Raw genomic sequence first — 22,849 nt, forward strand, 5'->3', positions numbered from 1 at the left:
CCTCGGCCTCCCAAAGTGCTGGGATTACAGGCATGAGCCACCACGCCTGGCCCTGCTGGGTCTTTTTTAGACACTGAGAAATACAGCAGTGAACAAGAGAGACAAGCTTCTTGTTTTCATGGAACTTCTATTCTCATGGGAGGGGAAACAGACAATAAAGAAGAAACAGGGCCCGTTGCGGTGGCTCACGCCTACAATCCTAGCACTTCGGGAGGCCAAGGCGGCAGGCGGATTGCCTGAGCTCAAGAGACCAGCCTGGGCAATGTGGCGAAACCCCACCTGTACTAAAATACAAAAAATCAGCCAGGCATGGTGGTACATGCCTATAATGCCAGCTACTCGGGAGGCTAAGCATCAGAATTGCTTGAACCCGGGAGGCAAAGGTTGCAGTGAGCCGAGATCGCACCACTGCACTCCAGCCTGGGCAACAGAGCGAAACTCCATCTCAAAAAAAAAAAACAAAAAACAACAACAACAACAACAAAAACAGAAGATAATACGAGATTGTGTCAAGGCTATGAAGGAACAAACAGGGTGAGGGAATGGCACTTTACTCAGGGAGCTATCTTTTGTGTGTGTGTGTGAGATGGGGGTCTCACTCTGTCACCCAGGCTGGAGTGCAGTGGTACAATCTTGGCTCACTGCAACCTCTGCCTCCTGGTCTCAAGCGATTCTCCCACTCTGCCTCCCGAGTAGCTGGGACTACAGAAGTTCGCCACCACGCCCAGCTAGTTTATGTATTTTTTGGTAGAGACTTCACCATGTTGCCCAGGCTGGTCTTAAACTCCTGAGCTCAAGTGATCTACCCACCTTGACCTCCCAAGGTGCTGGGATTACAGGTGAGCCACCACAAGGGCACTATCTTATATGCAGTCAGTGGTGTGTGGGGGCTAGCTCACATTGGCTTGGGAACAGCAAGTATACGCATCTCTTCCCAACTCCAGCTATGCTATAAATCAGGGTCTACCCACTACTAGCACTGGTTGTTAAGCATCTTGCAGCACACCAGAAGGAGGTCACTGAGGAGAAAGAAGCAAGACCAGAGATTCATGAGAAACCAAACAACTCTGAAAGACAAGGCCCTGTGTTTTAAAATGAGAGTTATTGTCATAAATTCCAATGAATCAAAACAATACCAAAACAAAAAACCACACAAAGAACTATATTCAACCATATGTGATCACAATTTCCCTCATTACAGTGAGGGGAAGGGTCTGGTGGTGGTTTGGTTTGGCTTTTAAATTGTATCTCTTTTATTATCTCCACACTGCTACACATACACAAAAAGTAGAGGGATAGTTACAGTTCCTGGGTAATTTGAAAAACCACAAAATTCACCTGCAAAAATATGTAAGCATGACCTGTAATACACCACTTTGGGAAACTACAATCATACCGTTTTAAACCTTTGGAGTCTGGGTGATTCATGGAAACACAGGATTTCACGAGCACAAATAACCTGAAGAGGCTCACCCACTTATTTTTGGCATAGAGAAATGTAGGCTCCAAGAATGTGACTGGCAGAGCTTATTCTAGAACCCAGGTCACCTGTCTCATCTGATGTCATCTTCTCAATTTTGGTCTATACCCTAGTACAGTAGTTCTTAAAACTGAACCCTTGAATCCCTTAATAAGCCCATCAGAATCCCTTGAGGGTTTATTAAAACACCCCATGGTTGTTACCCCACCCCCCAACCCCAACCCCATCCCCCGCAAAGCTTCTGAATTGGTAGAACTAAGGTGGGGCCCAGGAATCTGGATTTCTAACCAGTTCCCAGGTTATACTAATGCCACTGGTCTGAGGACCTCACTTGGAGACCTACTGTCCCAGGAATTGGGAGCACAGGCTTTGGAATCAGACAGAGCTGAATTGCAGCTCTACTTCTGCCACTGTGGTATGACCCTTGGAAAAGTTATCCAAATTCTCTGAACCTCAGCTTCTAACATCTGAGTCCAATTGTAAGGACTGAAAAAGAGAATGCCCACGAAGCATCAGCTTAGCCAAGCGCCTATTATATTCTAAGGCAAGATCTTAATACATACTAGAGACATCTTATATCCTGTATCAAAGTTTCCTTAATTGCATTTTTCCGAAGCATATACTAGGACGGCTAAAATTCAAAAGACAAACAAAATCAAAGATTGCCAAAGATGTAGAGCAACTAAAACATTAATAACAGCTTTATTCATAATAGTAAAAAATGGTAAATACTCCAAATGTCCATAAACAAGCAAAAGGACAAACTGGTATGTGTATATAATGGAATATTACTAAACAATAAAAAAGAGCCAAATGAAGAACACATGCAACAAAACGAAATCTCCAAAATATTTTGTTGAGTAACAAAAGCCAAACACAAAAGAGTACATACTGCATTAGTTCATTTTTATGAAGTTTAAGACAAAACTATTCTATGGTAGATCTATGGTGCAGGGGGAGGGGGGAATTAACTGGACAGGAACATGAGAAAAATTTCTGGGGTGATGAAAATGTTCTCTATCTTCATTTGAGTGATTAACATGAGTGCATACATCGCTTAAAACTCATCAAATTATATATCTAAGATACGCATTTTACTATAGGTAAATGATACCTGAATACACATAATTATATATAACTTTGTAAAGGCATTTTATGACAAAGTACTGTCTTCTCCATTTAAAATGAACCAACTCCAACCTGACAAAGGACTGTCTTCTCCATTTAAAATGAACTAAGTCCAACCTGGCAGATCCATTGAGTTTGATTCCTGCACAATCCAGTCCTGCCACAGACAGTTTTGGTCCATGTATCTTTCCAGAGAACTGCCATGAAGTAGAAACAGAATTTTCTCCCACCATGTAGACAGTATCCAGAGTGACCTGTGTCCCTGGAAGTGGCTAACTTGGGATGCAAACAACACAAAAGTAGTATTTTTCTTTACCATATACCAAGTATAAGCCTGCTTGATATGACTTTAAAAGGCACAGTAATGAAGACACATTAAGAGCAATTCTGTCATACAATCTAAATCATATTCTCAACATGGAAGAGGGAGCAGAAAACTGGTGAAATGGTTTCTAGGGCCATCATTACTGGTAACGAAGACGTCAGAAGATCCAACTGTGCCTGTGTAATTATTACATGAAATAGTCACTTTCAGATTGCAATGAATTCCAGGCCATTCAGGTTTCCCAATCAGTATCATATTTCTATCCCATTACAAGTAGATTCACATCCATCCATACATACATACATATACACACACACACACACAAATACACACACTCGCCCCTGCTGTGAACAATCTGTGCACAAGGGGTGAAGAGAGCTAACACCTGGAGACACTACAGTTTCCTTTGAACTCAGAGATGTCTGTTTCCAAACCCACTTGATTATCTCACCAAGCCTTCCTAAACTCCATGATGAGAGAGCCCTGGGACATCGCCTCCCAGAGATTTGGCAACTAGTGGAAGGAACAGACACAAGCCCATGCAGCATCTTGCACACTGCAAACACTGCAAGCCAGCCCCTATTCAGGACCTGTTAGACACTGCGATGCATCCCCCTAGTTGGGCAGGTACCCTTGCCTGTCCTTCCTCCACCCTTTCTCCAAAATGGTCCTGAACTGAGACCTGCAGCTGCTCCCATCCTATGCCTTCACACAGTATTTTCTCTACAGCCCTATCAAGTCATAATTATCCAGGTTCCTGACACTAAAAACTAGTTTCAGAAATAAATAGCTGCTAAAATCAATTCAAACATAAATAGCTAATCTTTATGGAGCACTTACTATGCACAGGCACTGTTGGGTGCACTTTCCACGTGTTAGCTTATGTAATACCCACAGGAAAGCCAGTGTGAGGAAGACGCATTGTCAGGCCAGGAAAGGTTTTGAACCTCAAGCAAAATCTGGAGAGGTATGCCAGGAATGAGGCACAATCTCTCCCTTTAATGAGCTCACTACCTTGTATGGAAATGAGGACCTAACTCAGAGTTCAGAGTAAGTAAAAAAACCACAAAGTAGACATTAAAGGAGCCCAAAGGAGGAAGATTTTGTGCATCCTAGCAGGATTCTGGAGGGCTTCTTGGAGGAGGTATCCCAGTGGAGAATGAAGTCATAAATACAAGGAGCTTTCCATAGCTAAGTGTCAGCTCCTCAGCTCCCAAAGCTGCTAAAAGGCCAGGCGAGTCCCCCGCCCCCTCCTCCATTTCATCTGGAGCACGCCTGTTTCCGAGAGGACCAGCTAGGCCCAGCCCTTCCTTTGACACATTCCTCCAGCTGCTGCCTGTCCTTATGGAAACACATGGGAACTTTTCACCACGTTCAACTTCACCACTTCCTTCGGTGCTTTCACTGGGGAGAACCTGCGTCATGGCACTTGCTTGCACAAGGGAGCCCTTTAAGGGCCTCAGTTGGTCTCCATTGGGTTGACATGAGGACAGCCCCTTGTCTGTACCAAAGTGAGATGTAAGGGACCTACATCACCAGCAGCCACCAAATGCATCTTTTAAAAGGCCTCTACAGATTTCTGAGAGAGGAATTTGCTTCCACTCCCTCCTCAGGAATCAGCCCCTCCAGTGCCGTAGGGTCATCCCCCCACTCCTTCCTCCTCCATACTTAAGGCTCTGCAGCAAGGGCTCAAACCTCGCTTTTGGCAACTGTGTGACCTTGAGCAAGTCACTTAACCAATATCAATCCCAGTTTCCTTATCTCTAATTTGGGGTATATAAATAAGAACAACTCGTTCTTAGAACTGTTGTGAATTGGAGTGAGATAGTGCATGTAAAGTATTTTACACAGAGCCGGGCATGTAGTAAACCAACAATGAATAGTAGCTTCATTTTCATCATCAATAATGACGATGATGGTGGTGGTGGGAGGGTAAACTTGGACCCGATTCGAGCTAAAAGCAAGCACCCCTTCCCCCTCTCCCCCTCCCAAGTCTATGGCTGGGCCACACGGTGGAGACACATGCGTCATCCGGCTGAGGGGTGAATGCAGGCTCTTCTGGCGGCGGGCTCAGGAACCGCCAGGCAGTGGTGTCCTAGCTCACCTGGAGGGGTCGCGGGGTGAAGCAGATTTTCTGATGGGGGAGGTCCAATAAACTACAGACCCTCTCTTTCTGTATACCCACTCAGCAGGTATGGAAACTGACTCGTGGCCAAAGAACGCCAGCTGCATCCCTCCCCCAAGGAGCCAGGACAGCGTCCACCATGCCCCTGACTCAGTTCCCCAACTCTCCCTCGGGTGCAGGCGAGACTGCGCTGCACTTAGAGGCGGAGATAAGAGGTTGGCCAGCCAGGCCTGGGAAACGTCCCCCCGCTACCTTGCGCAAACCCAGCCCCCTCTTCGAAACGCAGGTGGGCAAACAACCCTCAACCTCGCAACAACTTTGTGTATTTCACCGCCACCACAGGGCGCACGGCCTCAACTTCTCTTCACTGCGCTCCGAGGAGGGAAGCGGGAAATCGAGAATGAGGGGCAGCCCACAGACCACCCTCCTTTTCTCGGGGCGCCCCCCAAAGGCGCGCCCTGCCTTACCTTGTCTGACGGCCTTGAAGGTGACGGCCTCCTTGCAGCTGTCGATGACCCCCAGCACGTCATAGCGGGGCAAGCCGGACACCCGGACCCCCTGCACTTCCAGAAGCAGCTCCCCTTCGCCCAGCCTCGGGCCCTCGCCGCCGCCGGGAAGCCCCGCTGCCTCGACCGCCGCCACCGCTCCGACGTACGGAAACTCCCCGTGCTCCGCGCCTCCCAGCACCGTCACCCCCAGCTCGCCCTGGGGTCCCCGCTTCACGGTGCATTCGTGAACCCTGCTAGTCCAGTGGTTCTTCTTCTGGATCACTTTGGACATGATGAGTTACACCCCTCCTCCAAAAAAATAAAATAAAACGAGAGACAGGTGCCCCCCACAGCACGAGCCCCCAAGCCTCCGCCTGTTCATGGGAGAAACATCTCTCCCCAAATCACAAAACAGGAGAGAGAAACTTGGCAGCCTCGCTCCCCTGCACACGCTCGCGCACTCAAGCCATCATAAAACAAACTTTCTGGGCTTCCCCGCGAGCCCCGCACAGGCGCCCGCGAGCTTTGTTTGCATTCCGGTACCTCTGGGTCCACGTTCCGGCGCCCGCCCGTGCTCTCCCGGACCAGAGTCCACTCTGCGCCGCTCGGGTTATTTTTTTTCCTTCCTTCCTTTCTCTCTTGCCTTTTACAAATGCGGTGCCTCCTCTTTGCCTCCCGCCCGGCTCGCCTCTCCTCGCTGGCAGGCTGTTACTGAGGGTGAGGGAAGCCCTTCCAGCCAGTTGCCGGGAGCCCTGAAGACGCGGTGGCGGGGCGGCGGGGAGCAGGGCGGGAGGTAAGTGCTCGCGGCCCCTTTAAGCAGATACAAAGGCTCGGCTTGTTTTGTTACAGTTCATTCTATTCCGCGCCGCGGAGCGCAGCGGCCGGCGACAGGAGACGCGCGCGCATGCGCCCCGCGGCCGCCAGCCGGCCGGCCCACCCCTCCCCTCCTCCCCGAAGGGAGAGATTCCAACGTGCTTCCCGATGGGTCCTAAAACCGACCGGCCGGGAGAAGGCAACTCCCCCCCACCCTTCCTGAACCCCTCTCCTCTCTCCTTTTCTTTCAGTGCCCTGGACTCCGCGGATTCCTTTGGGGCTGGAGGGCCGCACACGTGTTTTACTCCAACTGTTTGCAACTTTTGAAACCCGGGCAATCTGGCTTTGGCATTTGAAAACCATTTCAAACAGGTGGGGGTTGGGGAGGCTGCCACACTCACCCTGGCGCTCACACTCACGCACACGCGCACGCACTCGCGCCGGCCCTAAGCCTCCTAACCGCCCTCGGCCAGTGGCTGGCCAGGCTGTCGGTCACCCAGCCCGGCTGGTTCGCCGCCCCCCTCGCCGCAGGTCCCACTGAAACCCCCGAGACCCGCCCCGGGGCGCTCGCCGCCTCCCTGCCTGCCCTGCGCTCGCGGGTTCGGGTCCTGGCGCGGGGTCTGCCAGGGTCTCTGCGACCCGGGGGAGGGGGACGGTGGGATCCTCCGGTCCCCCAGCTGGGATCCCTGTGCGGGTCACACGCGCTCTTACACACACCCGCATCCTTAAACTTTGGGACCAACTTTTTAGGACACGGGAAACTACAGGCAAGAGAGAGAAGCCATGGGGCTAGTGTGGGTTCAGGTCTTCAACCAAAAAAGAGATCCCTCTTTTCAACTGCCCTTCCAGCAGAGACTGCTGGACCCAGTCAATCATCTGCCCCGGCCTCAAGTTCCTGGCAGGGCCGAGAAGCCTGCGGACCTACTCCGGGGCCAGGAGATAAGGATCCCCGCCGGGCGCGGACATGCCCTGCGTCCTGGCGCCCGCGGGGGCGTGAGAGAACTCGGAATTCGCAGCCCGGGGGTAGCTGCGGCCTCCGGAGGTCGCCTGGGGTGCGGATAGAGTGACTTCTGTCCCGGCGAGGTGGAGGACAGAAAGACTCCCGTACCACAGGAAGGCTGCCCTTCCCAAATACTCCTCAAATCAGGCTGCTGGGTAGTCTCCCCAGCAGTTTGTTTTCCTCTTTAGTGATGTATAACTTTTGTTCATCTTTGGTCACAGGAGAGATTCCAAGAAATGAGGGGGGTACGTTGAAACGATGAAGAAAGGATGGACACAGCAGTCGAGGTTGAGAGGTAGGCTCAGGGGTCCACCCTTGTGTGACCTTGAGCAAGCTTGGTGACCTCCGTGCCTCCGTTTCTCGCTGATCAAATAAGTAGAACAAGACCTCACAGGGTTCTTGGAAGTATTACGTGGGAAAACACTTATAAAGTGGCAAATAATAAAAACTCATTATATTCTTAATAGTAGTATTACTATTTGGGAAGAAAATTAGGAAATCATTTGGGGATTCAAGTTAGGAAGTATGATAATTTATCCTCTCCTTTCTAGAACTTAGAAAATATGGGCATACTTTGTGTGTTTGTTTTTTGATGGTGGTGGTGGTAGTGGTAGTGGTGTTTTTAGAAACGTGGTCTTGCTTTGTCCCCAAGCTGGAGTGCAGTAGCTCGACTAGCTGATTGTAACCTCGAACTTCTGGACTCAAGCAATCCTACCACCTCAGCCTCCTGAGTATCTGGAATTATAGGCACATGCCACCATGCCCAGCTAGTTTTATTTTTTTGATTTTTTGTAGACATTGGGGGGTCTCCCTATGTTGATTGCGTAGGCTGGTCTCAAACTCCTGGGCTCAAGCCAACCTCCTGACTCAGCTTCCCAAAGTGCTGGGGTTATAGATGTGAGCCACCATACCTGGTTTAGGCATACGTTTAAACATCCTTTTAAAGCATTGTAGGGTGCTATTCTAAGCTAATAAAAATAAGGAGGGATGTTGATGCTTCTCTCTTGGGATATCCAGAACTGAAAATCCCATTGCATTGTTGTGTTTCTGAAAAAAGGAGGTGACCAATTTTCCATGGCTTTGCTTGGTGAGAGGAACTTTGTCTCCAGCTTTTTTTCAGAAGCAATCTAGGTCAATATGAACAGCACTTCAAAACATAAATTATCAAACCCAAGCACAGATCCAGCCAATCCAAATGTCAAGGAAGGGCTAAGTCATTTGAACTTTTAAGGTTCCCTTGTGTTGTTGGTACACAACACTGAGCACCATAGGTTTAGTATCTTGATTCCAAAGCATTGTTTGGGTCCCAGACCTTTTTGTCAAATAAACCTGTGATCCACATCTCTGTGTAAAATAAAAACTCAAGGAGGTCAGGACACTTTGACAGTTTGGTTTACTGATGTATTATTCCCAGTTCCTAGAATGGTGCCTCGTACTAGCAAATGCTAAAATATTTGTCAAATGACTCTTTCCACAAAAATGTACATTTTTACTTTCCATGTTAGTGGGGAGTCACAGATTCCCCTGCAAATCATTAGTAAGCTTAGTAAGCTTAACCTTGTGTGTTTCCCCACTTTGCCACTTCATATTCTAGTAAAGTGTAATTGTTTGCTAAGAATACCCGCAACCAACCTTGAATTAGGAGTCCCCTACCTCTCCACTCAACTCTCACCTCTGCCTGGGGGAGTCCAAGGGCTGGACAAGACCAGGCGTTTTGTGATTCCTCCCAATGCAACAACATCCCCCTCTTGCCAGGATTCCAGGTGTCACCACAGCAGCTGAGAAAGGAAAGAACTTGGAATTTAGCATACGTCAGGTTTTAGATGTGGGAAAGCCCCAAAAGAAGAAGTAGTACCTGTGGGCACAGAGGGCAATATGGAGAGAATAGACATTATTCTAATTCAGGAAAAGGAAAAATAATTTGAACCTTCAAAGTAGCCAAGGCTGCCAGTTTCCAGGATGCTCCCTCTGCATCTTCCCGGCTGGTGTTTCACCTGGTCTAGTTCCTGTGTTCCAGACTGGAGAACTTCAAGGCAGAGATCATCTCTCTCCTATCCAGCCTTTGAAACCTCAATACCAAAAACCATGAACCATGCCTTGTGTGGAGTGTGCACCATACACAGTTGTTGAGTGAATTGATGAAGTGTGACATGAAATTGTTGAATAAATGGATGAAGTATGACATGAAATTGTGTAATATGTGACCTTTGATCCAAAGCCAGTTTAGATTTGGTTGCCAAAACAGAGGTATTTATATTAGGTTGGTGCAAGAGTAATTGCAGGTTTTGCCATTACTTTCAATGAAAAGAGCTTACAGTTATGTCATTGTGAAGTAGATTTTTCCTGAATAGATCTAAGAGCCTAGTATTCTGACTTGTCTCACTTTAGCTATGAATTTGGCAATACATTCTGTTGGGAGAAATAATGCTATAAAATACCTAACTTTCAAGCTTACTGTGTATGTCAGCGTAGTGATGTGAGTTGGGGGTTTTTTTGTTTGGTTTTTGTTTGTTTGTTTGTTTGTTTGTTTGTTTTGAGACAAACTCTCGCTCTGTCATCCAGGCTGGAGTGCAGTGGTGCCGTCTCGGCACACTGCAACCTCAGCCTCCTGGGTTTAAGTGATTCTCACGCCTCAACCTCCCAAGTAGCTGGGATTGCAGGAGTACACCACCATGCCCAGCTAATTTTTGTTTTTTCAGTAGAGACAGGGTTTTGCCATGTTGGCCAGGCTGGTCTCAAACTCCTGACCTCAGGTGATCCACCTACCTCGGCCTCCCAAAGTGTTGGGATTACAGGCGTCAACCATGGCGCCCAGCTGATGTGAGTTATTTTATGCAATCACCACAGTTGTGTAAGGTAGGAACTATCAGGAATGACCTTGACTTTATAACTGAGGAAAATGAAGCTAAGAAAGTGAAGAAACTTGCCCCAGAGCTTAGAAGTAACAAAACCAGAAAGTGAACCGGAGGCATGACCCAAAACCCATGCTCAGAACCACTGTAGTCTGAGAGGATAGGATGTGGCCATTTAGCATATTTGGGTAACAGCATGCTCTGGACTCTTGAATCTGCTACATAGTGTATACACAGTAACTAAGTCCCCCTCCTTTCCGTCTCTTCACTTTAATCTAAAGGATACAGTGTTTCACTCCAGAACTCAATCTCCTGTTCTCCATCTGTGGGCTTTGAAGATTCAAATAATTCAGGAATGCAAAGAGAATTAATTTGCAAACATTTCTACAGTGTTTAGGCTGCAGTACAGGTGACATGCCAAACAGCCTTATATTATTGCATAAGCATTTCAACAATGAACTCCTAATACAGAGGGTAGATTCAGCTGAGAAATAAACTATAACAGAATAAACACTAGACAAATTAAGATCTTATTTGTATATAGCTAGTTCTACTAGGGGGAAGAAAAAAAAACGAATATGAAATGTGCATTTCTTTCCCTTCTCCAAAATATATTTCTTTCCAAAGTTTTCCAGTTGTGATTAAAGAAATGTGTCATTGCAGTTTAAAGTGGTAATTTTCCTCCTTTTTCTGAAAATATGAGGATGGGAAATAAGTTGGTCAGTTGCAGGGGCAAAGGAGGACATATAAATTGGTTATTTTTTTAATTTCTGAAGAAAGCTATCAGGAGGCATACATTAGAGGAGTTAGTATAAATAGGTTATATACAGTAGGGTAACCGACTCCAAACAGGTAACTCAGAGCAGAAGACCAGTAGGGGAGATTGAAGCCAGGGTAGCTTCCTCTGACCATAGTATTCCTCCCTTTAGTACTTTCAGCTAAGCAAGAAAAAATAAAATGTTGTACTTTGGCAAACCAAGGTGGATGATCACTTGAGCCCAGGAGTTCGAAACCAGCCTAGGCAACATGGTGAAACCCCATCTCTATAACACATACAAAAAATTTGCCAAGTGTGGTGACATCCACCTGTAGTCCCAGCTACTCAGAAGGCTGAGGAAGGAGGATTGCTTGAGCCCAGAAGGTCGAGGCTGTTGTGAGCTATCATTACACCATTGTACTCCAGCCTGGGCAGCAGAGCAGGACCCTGTCTCAAAAAAAATAAAAATAAAAAACAAAATAAGTCTGGGCACGGTGGCTCACACCTGTAATCCCAGCACTTCAGGAGGCCAAGACAGGCAGATCACTTGAAATCAGGAGTTCAAGACCAGCCTGGCCAACATGGTGAAACCCCATCTCTACTAAAAATACAAAAATTAGCCAGGCGTGGTGGCACACACCTGTAATCCCAGCTACTAGGGAGGCTGAGGCAAGAGAATCGCTTGAACCCAGGAGGTGGAGGTTGCAGTGAGCGAAGATCGTGCCACTGCCCTCCAGCCTAGGTGACACAGCAAGACTCCATTTCAATAAATAAATAAATAAAATATTAAATTGTGTGACAATTGTGTGACTTTTCAAGACATCATGTATGAACTATTATTTTAATAGCCCAGGAAGTAACTCCAGGAAGGGTTTAAATCCTGGTTAATGTTCTGTTTCACTTAAGTGCAAAAAATAAATAAATCATGGGAACTGGAATATTTGGTTAGACTTTTGGTCTGAGGAACGAAGGGAAATCAAAAAATGTATCACAAGTATCTCTCCTAAAATTTCCCAAATGGTTCAGCTATATAAAACACTAAGTATCTCAAATTATCCTATCATCCTCCATAATTCCACTGAAACTATACCTGATGGTTTACTAATACTAATTTCCTTGAGAACAGGAAACTCATTTTCCCGAGAACAGACGTGTGTACCTCTTTTATATTGTCTCCCATCAACTTTGTCAAAATATGGTAATTAGAACATGGCTTACTCTATGTTTCTTTTTTTCTTCTTTTTTTTTTTTTTTTTTTTTTTGAGACAGGCTCTCATTCTGTTGCCCAGGCTGGAATGCAAGATCACAGCTCACTGCAGCCTCCACCTCCCAGGCTCAAGTGATCCTCCCATCTCAGCCTCCTGAGTAGCTGGGACTGCAAGTGTGAGCCACTACACCCAACCTTCCTCTTCTTTATTGTATATCTTTATCAATTTACTGTACCGAAACAGAACTGAGAGGGAGAAAAAGGAAAATACACATTGAAACTAAGGGTAAAATGCCCATATTTTTAAAAATACCATACTAATATAAATTTTTGCAAGAAATTTTTAAAACAGACAAGTAAACAGGCACATTAAATTAAATCATTTGTAATCTTACCACCAATAATTAACCACTTTTTATATTTGGTGAATCTTATACTGGACCTACATGAACTTGCATTTATTACTTTCAATAATTGAATAATATTTTATTCTCTGAATGTTTCCAAATTTATTTAATCTTAATAGTCCATTGATGATCAGGATTCTGAAGAAGGCTAAAATAACAATTTGTATTAGGGTGTTTTTGATTGTCAGCGACAGAAACCCAGTTTAACTACCTTAAGCAAAAAATGAAATATATTACTCCATGTAAGTGGCAAGACCAGAGGTGAAACTAGTTTTCAGTATGTCTGGATGAAGAGGTTCAAGTGACATCCTCAGCTTTCTCTCTCTCTGTGTCTTGATTCTCCTTTGCTGCCTTGCCCTCACCCTCTCCCACTACATACAGATGGGTCTTCTCCAGCAAGCCAGGAAAGATAGCTAGCTACAAGCAGCCTACATGATCCAGGTTTAGCAATCCCAGCCAAAAGGGGATTTTCACTAACAGGAGGGAAAAGGAATAGAGAAACTTCAGTCTCTAATAAAGCAATTTCATTTGTTGAGGGTAGAGGTAGAGTCTGCCTACTTTGCGGTGGCTTTCACAATAAACACGAGTTATTCAAAAACCTCATCAGCTGCCTAATCAAGCCTGGCAGAGTGTTTGGGGCTCCTTAGGGAAACTTCATCGAGGTGGGTTCCTCTGCAGACTCTTATCATGGTCTCCTTTTCTGTAGTTACCTAACGGTTCCAAGAATTCAAGTATAGTGGGAGTTTGATTTCAATCAAAGCTGCAGTGGTTGGCCCATATTTTTATAGATGTTTTGAAGATATTCTAAAGCTGGCAACACTGCAGGATTGAACCCCTTACAATGGAAGCCAGTCAAGTATTATACTTGTTTAATACAGATGGCTTGTTAAACTACATAACATTGATTTCAAATGTCCCAAAATGAGTCTTGAGTTTCTCTGAGGCTAAGCTGAAAATAACAATTAAATATCCCATGATGGCACATGACAGTTGGTAGATTGTTTTTATTCATTCATTCATTCATTCATTTAGCAATTTTTTTTTTTTTCTTGAGACAGAGTCTGGCTCTGTCTGTCATCCAGACTGGAGTGCAGTGGCGCAATCTCAGCTCACTGCAACCTCTGCCTCTTGGGCTCAAGCCATCCTCCCACCTCAGCCTCCCTAATAGCTGAGTCTACAAGTACACACCACCACGCCTGGCTAGTTTTTGTATTTTTTGTAGAGACGGGGTTTTGCCATGTTGCCCAGGCTGGTCTTGAATGGTCTTGAATTCCTGGGCTCCAGCAATCTGCCCATCTCCGCCTCCCAAAGTGCTGGGATTACAGGCATGAGCCACCGTGCCCAGCCCAGCAATTTTTGTTTGTTTTGAGATAGCATCTCACTCTGTCACCCAGACTGGAGTGCAGTGACACAATCATGGCTCACTACAGCCTCCAACTCCTGGGCTCAAACAATCCTCCCACCTCAGCCTCCCACATAGCTCAGCCACAGGCACACACTAACCAACCTGTCTAATTTTTTTATTTTTTGCAGGGACTGAGTCTGACTATGTTGCCCAGGCTGTTCTTGAACTCCTGGCTTCAAGCCATTCTCCCGCCTCCTCCTCCCAAAGTACTGAGATTACAAGTGTAAGCCACCACATCTGACTTTTTTTTTTCTCCAAGCAATTCTCCTGCCTCAGCTTCCTGAGCAGCTGGGATTACAGGCACCTGCCACCATGCCCAGCTAATTTTTTGTATTTTAATACAGACTGGGTTTCACCATGTTGGCCAGGCTGGTCTCGAACTCCTGACCTCAAGTGATCCGCCCACTTCAGCCTCCCAAAGTGCTGAGATTACAAGCATGAGCCAGCATACCTGGCCACAGCTGGCCTTTTTTTTTTTTTTTAGCAATTATTGATTAAACACTTATTTTGTCAACTCCTTGTAGGGACTGAAGGCACAGCACTAAAAGACACTTCCACCCCCTCCTGGAGGAAGCCTACCTCCTAATTTGATATTGAAACAAGAAAAAAGATCAGTACTTGGTAAGGTCAATGACAGGGAAACCCAGGTTACCGTGGAGGACATCTCATTAGGGAGGATTTTAATTTGTAAACATGGCATTAGAAATTAAAAGTGCCATTGTTAGAAGAATTTCTTGCCTCCTCTCCTCTAATTTATTTTACAAGTATTTTGAGAAGTGAAAGACAAAGTCCAGCTTTATGATTACATTATGATACTCAAAGATATGTTTTATGGAGACATTCACAGAGTTCTGAGGTGGTTAAAGTTGCCCACGATGTGAATATATGGTTCCATAAAGGACAATGCTATCTTGCCACAAAGCTGATCCAGCAAACACTAGGTGGGGTTTTGAAAAATGACTCGGGGAAATGAAGCAATCTGGAGTCTGAGTAACCTTGCTCCTTGAGCTGTGCCATCTTTGGAAAATTGGCCCCCACCAAACTGTATAGCCAGATGAATGAGGACTCAGAAAGATAATGTATTACTCACTTTCCAGATTTAGCACGTTCCTAGAATTTTAAACTCATTTTTATGGACTGTTGCCTAACTGAGGGGAGGCTTAGACAAACCTAGAGTGGTTATGAGCAACATCCCCGGGGGAGTCAGTGCCCAAATTTGGAGTCCTTGTGTCCTGAACATTCCTGACACTCCTGGCTTGGAAATTCAGCCTGCCCGAGTTGGAGTACCCCAGGGATTTTAGATGCAGCTGAGAACTGCTGAATTAAGCCAAGTGTTGGAAGATCCTGCAATTTTCATTATTAAGTTAGCCCTCTGCTTTATTTAATGCACAAGCTGGCATATGCTTGGGAATGTTTCTGCTTCCAAACTCACAGCATCTACATTTTTCAGATGTTTGACCTTGATCTTGTGACCTTGCCTCTAGAACTCTGAGAGTGCTGGGAATACTCACAGCTGAGTGATGGAAGCAAAAACTAGACAACAATCTTTTTTTCTTTTTTAACTCACTTACAATACAGGGTTACCTGGCTTGAGACTAGACTGTTTTAGACTAGACTTACCTTCCTTAAGTTATTAATTTTATCATATAATCTCAGTATGACTTCACTTTTTGAATTGATACCACTAAAGCCTGAAACTATTAAAGCTATGCAATCTTCTTGCTAAGGCAAGCTGGCATTTCCTGATACTGCTATCCAGATAGCTGAGAACCTTCTCTAGAGTCATGTTTTTCAAACTCTTCTGATTGCTGTTTGCAATAGGAGATGTATTTTTATCACTAGCACACACACACACATACACATATATACATATGGTTGAAACAAACGTTTCACAAAACTATAATTATCCTTTCTGGGCCTGTCACAGTGGCTCACGCCTGTAATCCCAGCACTTCGGAAGGCCAAGGCAGGTGGATCACTTGAGGCCGAGAGTTGGAGACCAGCCTGGCTAACATGGTGAAAACCCGTCTTTACTAAAAATACAAAAATTAGCCAGGCATGGTGGTACATACCTGTAAACCCATCTACTTGGGAGGCTGAGGCAGGAGAATCACTTGAACCCGGGAGGCAGAGGTTGTAGTGAGCCTAGATAGTGCCACTGCACTCCAGCCTGGGCAACAGAGTGAGACTCTGTCTCAAAAAAATAAAATAAAATAAAATAAAAATTATCATTTCTGCCTACAATGCCCTATGCCAGGGGTTACAACCCATAGTCAATCCATTCTTTTACCTATCCCTGTCTGACTCATGAGCTAAGAATGGCTTTACATTTTTAAATGGGTGAAAAACAAATCAAAAGAAGAATAACATTTATATGGAGACACATTTACAACATGGCATGCACTGCTACAAATCTTTGCATTTACTGTCACATTAAGTCTTTACAATAATTTGTCTTTGTCTTAACAAAAATCATGACCACAATAGCAACAATGGCTAACGTTTTTTGAGGGAGTGCTCATGGTGCTGAGCATTTTGGTAAATGCATTATGTGATGCATGTATTTAATCCTCTGCACCCTATAAGGCAGGGAGTATTAGCATTCCCATTTTACAGGTGAGGAAACAGAGGCCTGATAAGGCTATGTAACTTGCAGAGCATCACAAACCTAGGAAATGGCAGTTGGGGTTTGATTCTAGGTTTTTCTGCTTCTGGGTCAATGATTTTGACTACTATTTACCTTGGTAGCTCCTTGCCAACTTGACCCACAACATGGACTCGATGAATATTTGAAAAATGAATGAATACATGCGTGAATGAATGAAGGACCTTGAGACGGAATGATGGTCTTCCATGGATCCTAACCAACTATGAGAACACAGACAAATTAGGTGATTGTTCTGTGCTTTTAAATGTAGGCTGAGCATGGTGGCTCATACCTGTAATCCCAGCACTTTGGGAGGCCGAGGCAGGCAGATCGCTTGAGCCCGGGAGGTTGAGGCTGCAGTGAGCCATGTTTGTGCCACTGCACTCCAGCCTGGGCAACAGAGCAAGTCTATCTCAAAAATAAAATGAAGTAAATGCAAGCAAACAAAGTAAACGTCTCATTTATTGAGTGTTTACAATGTGCCTAACACTGCACATAAGTGCTTTCAATGCATTTTCTCATTTGATCCTCATGACACTATAAGGTAGATGCTATCCCTGTTTTAAAAATTTAGAATGAGGTTCAGAGAGATTAAGTATCTTGCCAAAGATGACATAACCAGTATTCAGACCTGTTGTCACTGAGACTAGGACCAAGACCATGTTCTTAACCACTCTGCTATATACTTCCATTTATTAATTTCTAACATCCCTGTAATATCTACCCTATGGTTTTAAGGCAAAATAAGCAATGTGCTAGAGCCTTCATTAGTAATTATAGTGTGAGCCAGGTACAGTGGCTCATGCCTGTAATCCCAGATAATCAGGAAGCCAAGGTGGGAGGATCCCTTGAGGCCAGGAGGTCGAGACCAGCCTGGGCAACAAAAGGAGACCCTGTCTCTACAAAAATAAAAATTAACCGAGCATGGTGGCATATGCCTGTAGTACTAGTTACTCAAGAGGCTGCAGTGGGAAGATCCCTAGAGCCCAGGAGTTGAAGAATGCAGTGAGCTATGATCACACCACTGCACTCCAGCCTAGGTGACAGAGTGAGACACCATCTCTAAATAAATAAATAACTATAGTGTGCTCCAATGACATATTTCTCTATCAAAAAATTTAAGGCCTAAGACAGAAGAAGTGGAGGAAGCATAGAGATACCTTCCAGTACATTTTACGTGAGGATTGTGTTACTAACATACTGTTATATAATCTTTGCAGATTTTCTATAAACCCAAAACTTTTCTAAAATTAAAATTTATCTTAAAACACTCTGAAGCCCATGAAAAATATGTTCAACATCATTAGTCATTATAGATATGCAAATCAAAACCACAAGGAGATACCACTATACATCCACTAGGATGAATATATTTTTTTTAAAATGAGAATAACAAATGTTGGTGAGAATGCAAAGAAATTGAAACCCTCATACACTGCTAGGGAGACTGTAGAATGGTGTAGCTGCTGTGGAAAACAGTGGGCAGTTCCTCAATAAGTCAAACATAGGATTACTGTATGACCTAGCCATTCCACTCCTAGGTATATATATATACCCAGCAGAACTGAAAACAGGTGTGCAAACAAACCACTTGTACAAAAATGTTCATAGAAGTAACATTCACAACAGCCAAATTCAGAAACACCCAAATGTCCCTCAATGGATTAATGGATAAATAAATGTGGTATATCCATACAATGAAATATTATTCAACCATAACAAGAAAGAAAGTACTGATACATGCTCAAACATAAAACAACCTTGAAAACATTGGTGAGTGGAAGAAGGAAAACATAAAAGACCACATATTGTATGATCGCATTTATATGAAATTTCCAGAATAGGCAAATCCACAGAAACAGGAAATACATTAGTAGTTGTCAGGAGCTGAAGACAGGAGGAGTGAGGATGGTGCTGCTTAAGGGTTATGGGATTTATTTTGGGAGGGGATTAAAAGGTTCTGGAACTAGATGGTGGTGATGGTTGCACAACATTATGAATTTACTAAATGCTACTGAGTCATATACTTTACAATGGTTAAATGGGGAATTTTATTTTATATGAATTTTACCTAAAATTCATTTTAAAAAAAAATGGCCAGGCACAGTGGTTCACGTCTGCAATCCCAGCACTTTGAGAGGCTGAGGCGGGAGGATTGCTTCAGTCCAGAAGTTCAAGACCAGCCTGGGCAATATAGTGAGACCTGTTTTTTCAAAATATATATATATAATAATAAATTTTAAATACATATATATTTTTTGAGACAGAGTCTTCCTCTGTTGCCCAGGCTGGAGTGCAGTGGTACAATCTCGACTCACTGCAACCTCCACATCCCAGGTTCAAGTGATTCTCCTGCCTCAGCCTCCTGAGAAGCTGGGATTAAAGTTGCCTGCCACCACGCCTGGCTAATTTTTGTAGTTTTTAGTAGAGACGGGGTTTCACCATGTTGGCCAGACTAGTCTCAAACTCCTGACCTCAAGTGATCCAGCTGCCTCAGCCTCTCAAAGTGCTAGCCACTGTGCCCGGCCTAAAATAATTTTTAAAAAACCACTCTGGCAACATTACAAAGTTGTGACATATTAAAATAATATAGAATGTGGTATACAATATAAACATATAACTTACAGAAAATAAAAATATTATAGTGCTCAGAACATCTTGATTTAGAGCATGGGTTTTTTTGTTTGTTTGTTTGTTTTGAGACGAAGTCTCGCTCTGTCGCCCAGGCTGGAGTGCAATGGCACGATCTCAGTGAATCTCTTTAACCTGGAAGGCAGAGGTTGCAGTGAGCCGAGATCATGCCATTGCACTCTAGCCTGGGCAACAGAGCAAAACAATGTCTCAAAAAAAAAAAAAAAAGACTTGCCTGAGGATGTCTAGACATTATGTGAAAGCACAGGGCTTTCATCCTGCCAGTTATAAAAGCCCATGCTCAGCCAGGCATGGTGGCTCACGCCTATAATCCCAGCACTTTGGGAGGCCAAGGCGGGTGGATCACTTGGAGTCAGGAGTTCAAGAACAGCCTGGCCAACACGGTGAAACTGTGTCTCTACTAAAAATACAAAAATAGCCAGGTGTGGTGGCAGGCACCTGTAATCCCAGTTTCTTGGGAGGGAGCCTGAGGCAGGAGAATCGCTTGAACCAGGAACTCCTGACCTCAGGCGATCCACCCACTGCAGCCTCCCAGCATGCTAGGATTACAGGCATGAGCCCAGCCCTCAGAGAAGTCTTATAACCTATATCAGCTCCACTGTCCTCAACCATAAAATGAGTATGATTGCTATTATTATGAAATACTTTTCACATGAGGTGTCATTTAGCCTAACAATAATGATGTTGATGGTTAATATATAGTTTGTTCCTTTCTTTCTTTCTTTGTGTATGAATTGAGTGTTGCTAATCTTCTTAGTGATAACTACATTAAAAGCAAACTGATCTGGGTTTAGGGAGATAACAATCATATTTTGAATGGCTTTTATCTCCTTGAGAGGCTTCCTACATCCCAGAAAAGTATTGTGTGAATAGATCTTTAAAGTAGTTTCCAAAGGAGTATAGCAATGTACTATAACTATTATATGGCATTATGTTGAAATTTAGGCTAAATTGTTGTTACTAAAATTTCTAGGCTGATTCCAACCTGTTTCCAAAAACAGCTATGAAATTCGGAGGTGATAGGAAAAACTTTATTAAGAAAAAAGATACCTACTTCTCCTTCCCTTCCCCTGAGGATAACTAAGCTGTCACCATGAATACCAAGACTGCTATTTCTTCTTGTATTTGCATATGGCATCCTCCCAGGTAATTTATGGAGCAAATCCTGACACAGCTCCAGGAGAAACCATATAGCTCCTTTAGTATCATTAGTAAGTAAAAGACCAGAACATGTAAAGAGGGAGAGGAAATTCATCTCCCAAAAGATTCAAGCACAAGGCTCTCTGTTCCATACCCTCTACAGTCCCTCCACCCACACAACTCAGACATTGTATGTAAGAGAATGACACTTCTAGAACCCTGCCCTCTAACCTCTGCTCCTTTTTTTTTGCTCTGATTCTCCTGGGAGTTGAGGAACGCTGGAAAATAACTGCAGGGTTTGGCTTCCAGTTGGTTAACCCTGATGCTGATTTCTCTGTGGGACATTTTCAATCTCTGTTCTTGGCAAGAAACTGCAGAACTACAAAAACTGCCAGCTGAATGAAAATATGTTGAAGAGCAAGGGGGTTGGGAGAGATGGAAATTTGGGGAGTGAAGGGTTTAACACTATTCCCATTCCTGTTTGTACATTCTAGTCTAACCACCAACTGTAAGAAAGTTTGACTGACATTTGACCAACTGGATTAACATCATCAAAAGGGCTGAAACCCTCTTTCTATTTTTTCATTTTTTTATTTTTAATTTTTGAAACAGGATCTTACTCTGTTGCCTAGGTTGGAGTGCAGTGGCATGATCTCAGCTCACTGCAAGCTCCACCTCCTGGGCTCAAGCCCAGGAGATACTCCCACTTCAGCCTCTGGAGTAGCTGGGTTTACAGGCATACACCACCATGCCTGGCTAATATTTGTATTTTTAGTAGAGATGGGGTTTCACCATGTTGGTCAGGCTGGTCTTGCACTCTTGGTCTCAAGTAATCCGCCCGCCTCGGCCTCCCAAAGTGCTGGGATTATAGGCTTGAGCCACTGTGCCCAGCCCCCTCTTTCTTATTCCATTCTACCTTACGTGACTCCTCCAACTAGGTTCAATGCCTTGTATTTGTTTTAGCAGCACCTGTACTTCCTCATGCAGGCATTCCCAAAATATTTGCAAGGCTTATCATGTGCGGCACCTTAGGTAATGATTTGTCCTTTAATTCAATAAATATTTATTGAGCACCTAAGATATGTCAGGCACTTTTGAGCTAGTGGGGGAAAAGCCCTTAACTAATTGGGCAAAGGCATTCTTCTCATGGAGCTTACATTCTACTGTGGCAATACACAAAGTAGAAAATAGAGTCTCTGAAGATAGGTGCTATGGAGGGGGAAAGGGGGACTTTTGATGCCCAAGGTTAGGATTGTTGTTATGTACAAGGTGATAAGGGGAAGCCTCGTGGCTAAGTTCAGAACTGAGCAGAGGTTTGAAGACAGTGAGAGTGTGGACCAAGTAGCTATCTGGGAGACAGTGTTCTGGGCAGTGGGATCAGCAAGAACCAAGGCCCTGAGATGACAGTCTGCTTAGTGTGGCATGGAAAAGCAAAGTGGAAAACAATAGGCAAATACTCTTACCCTCATGGGGCATAGAGTCTGGTTGGGGAGACAGATAGTAATCAAATATCTGCCTAATAAATGTCTAATTCTAAAGGGACTGTGTGCCAAGAGGAAAATGCAGACATGGCTGGAAGACACTATAAAGACACCTGATCAAATCTGAGGGAAGGATTCCCTTAGGAAATGTAGTTTCAACTGAAATCCAGAGAAGAAGAAGTGATTAATATGGTACTGGAAGAGGCCAGGCCTCCCATAGTGTTGGGATTACAGGCATAAGCCACTGCACCCAGGTTCCTTTTTTTTTACCAATCATCCTCAATATTAAATATTATTTTTAGTATGTATTTCCTAAGAACAAGGATATCCTTTGTGTCTTGTGACAAGAGACAAAATAATTGAGCAGGCATTGAAAGCCTTCATATTCTCAGAAAAGTAGGTTTTTCCAGCAGACATTAAACATACTCCTGCAGGCCAGGCGCAGTGGCTCATGCCTGTAATCCCAGCACTTTGGGAGGCTGAGGCCGGAGGAACACTTCAGGCCAGGAGTTTGGGACCAACCTCGCCAACATGGTAAAACCCATATCTACTAAAAATACAAAAATTAGCTGGGCACGGGGTGTAATCCCTGTAATCCCAGCTAGCAGGGAGGCTGAGGCACGAGAATCGCCTGAATTTGGGAGGCAGAGGTTGCAGTTAGCCAAGATCCTGCCACTGCACTCCAAACTGGTTGACAGAGCTAGACTGTCTCAAAAAAACAACAACAAAAGAATATGGTACTGGAAGGGTGTTTCCCTTATAGAGGGAACAGTCTTTATTCACAGGGGTGAAAAGAAACAGCTCTAGTTTTAGGAAATAAAAGATCCAGTGTCTGACTTGCAGAGAATGAGGGGGGAGGCATCCTTGAGGAGCTGAAAGACAGGAGCAAGGGACAAATCACACAGGATTTCTTGCAGTTTGTATGTAGCTGTTTAAATAAAT

The 22,849-nt window shown here is 44.4% G+C and overlaps 1 protein-coding gene across 31 annotated transcripts in view; it reads right to left on the reverse strand.

Annotated features, from left to right (window-relative positions):
- The window catches only part of MAGI1 (membrane associated guanylate kinase, WW and PDZ domain containing 1), a 674,091-nt gene extending 667,639 nt beyond the window's left edge, over positions 1-6,452 (reverse strand). For 12 of the 31 annotated variants that reach the window (XM_054680755.2, XM_009445794.5, XM_054680751.2 and 9 more), the window contains exon 1: positions 5,526-5,921. In XM_054680755.2, coding sequence (XP_054536730.1) covers positions 5,526-5,838 — 313 coding nt within the window. In that variant the 5' untranslated portion in view covers positions 5,839-5,921. Of the gene's footprint in view, positions 1-5,525 lie in introns of all 31 variants that reach the window. The other 19 variants (XM_054680758.2, XM_054680756.2, XM_054680754.2 and 16 more) reach the window with 2 other exon arrangements.
- Positions 6,453-22,849: the final 16,397 nt, after the last annotated feature.

Source organism: Pan troglodytes, chromosome 2 (assembly GCF_028858775.2).
Source record: "Pan troglodytes isolate AG18354 chromosome 2, NHGRI_mPanTro3-v2.0_pri, whole genome shotgun sequence".
NCBI lineage: Eukaryota > Metazoa > Chordata > Mammalia > Primates > Hominidae > Pan > Pan troglodytes.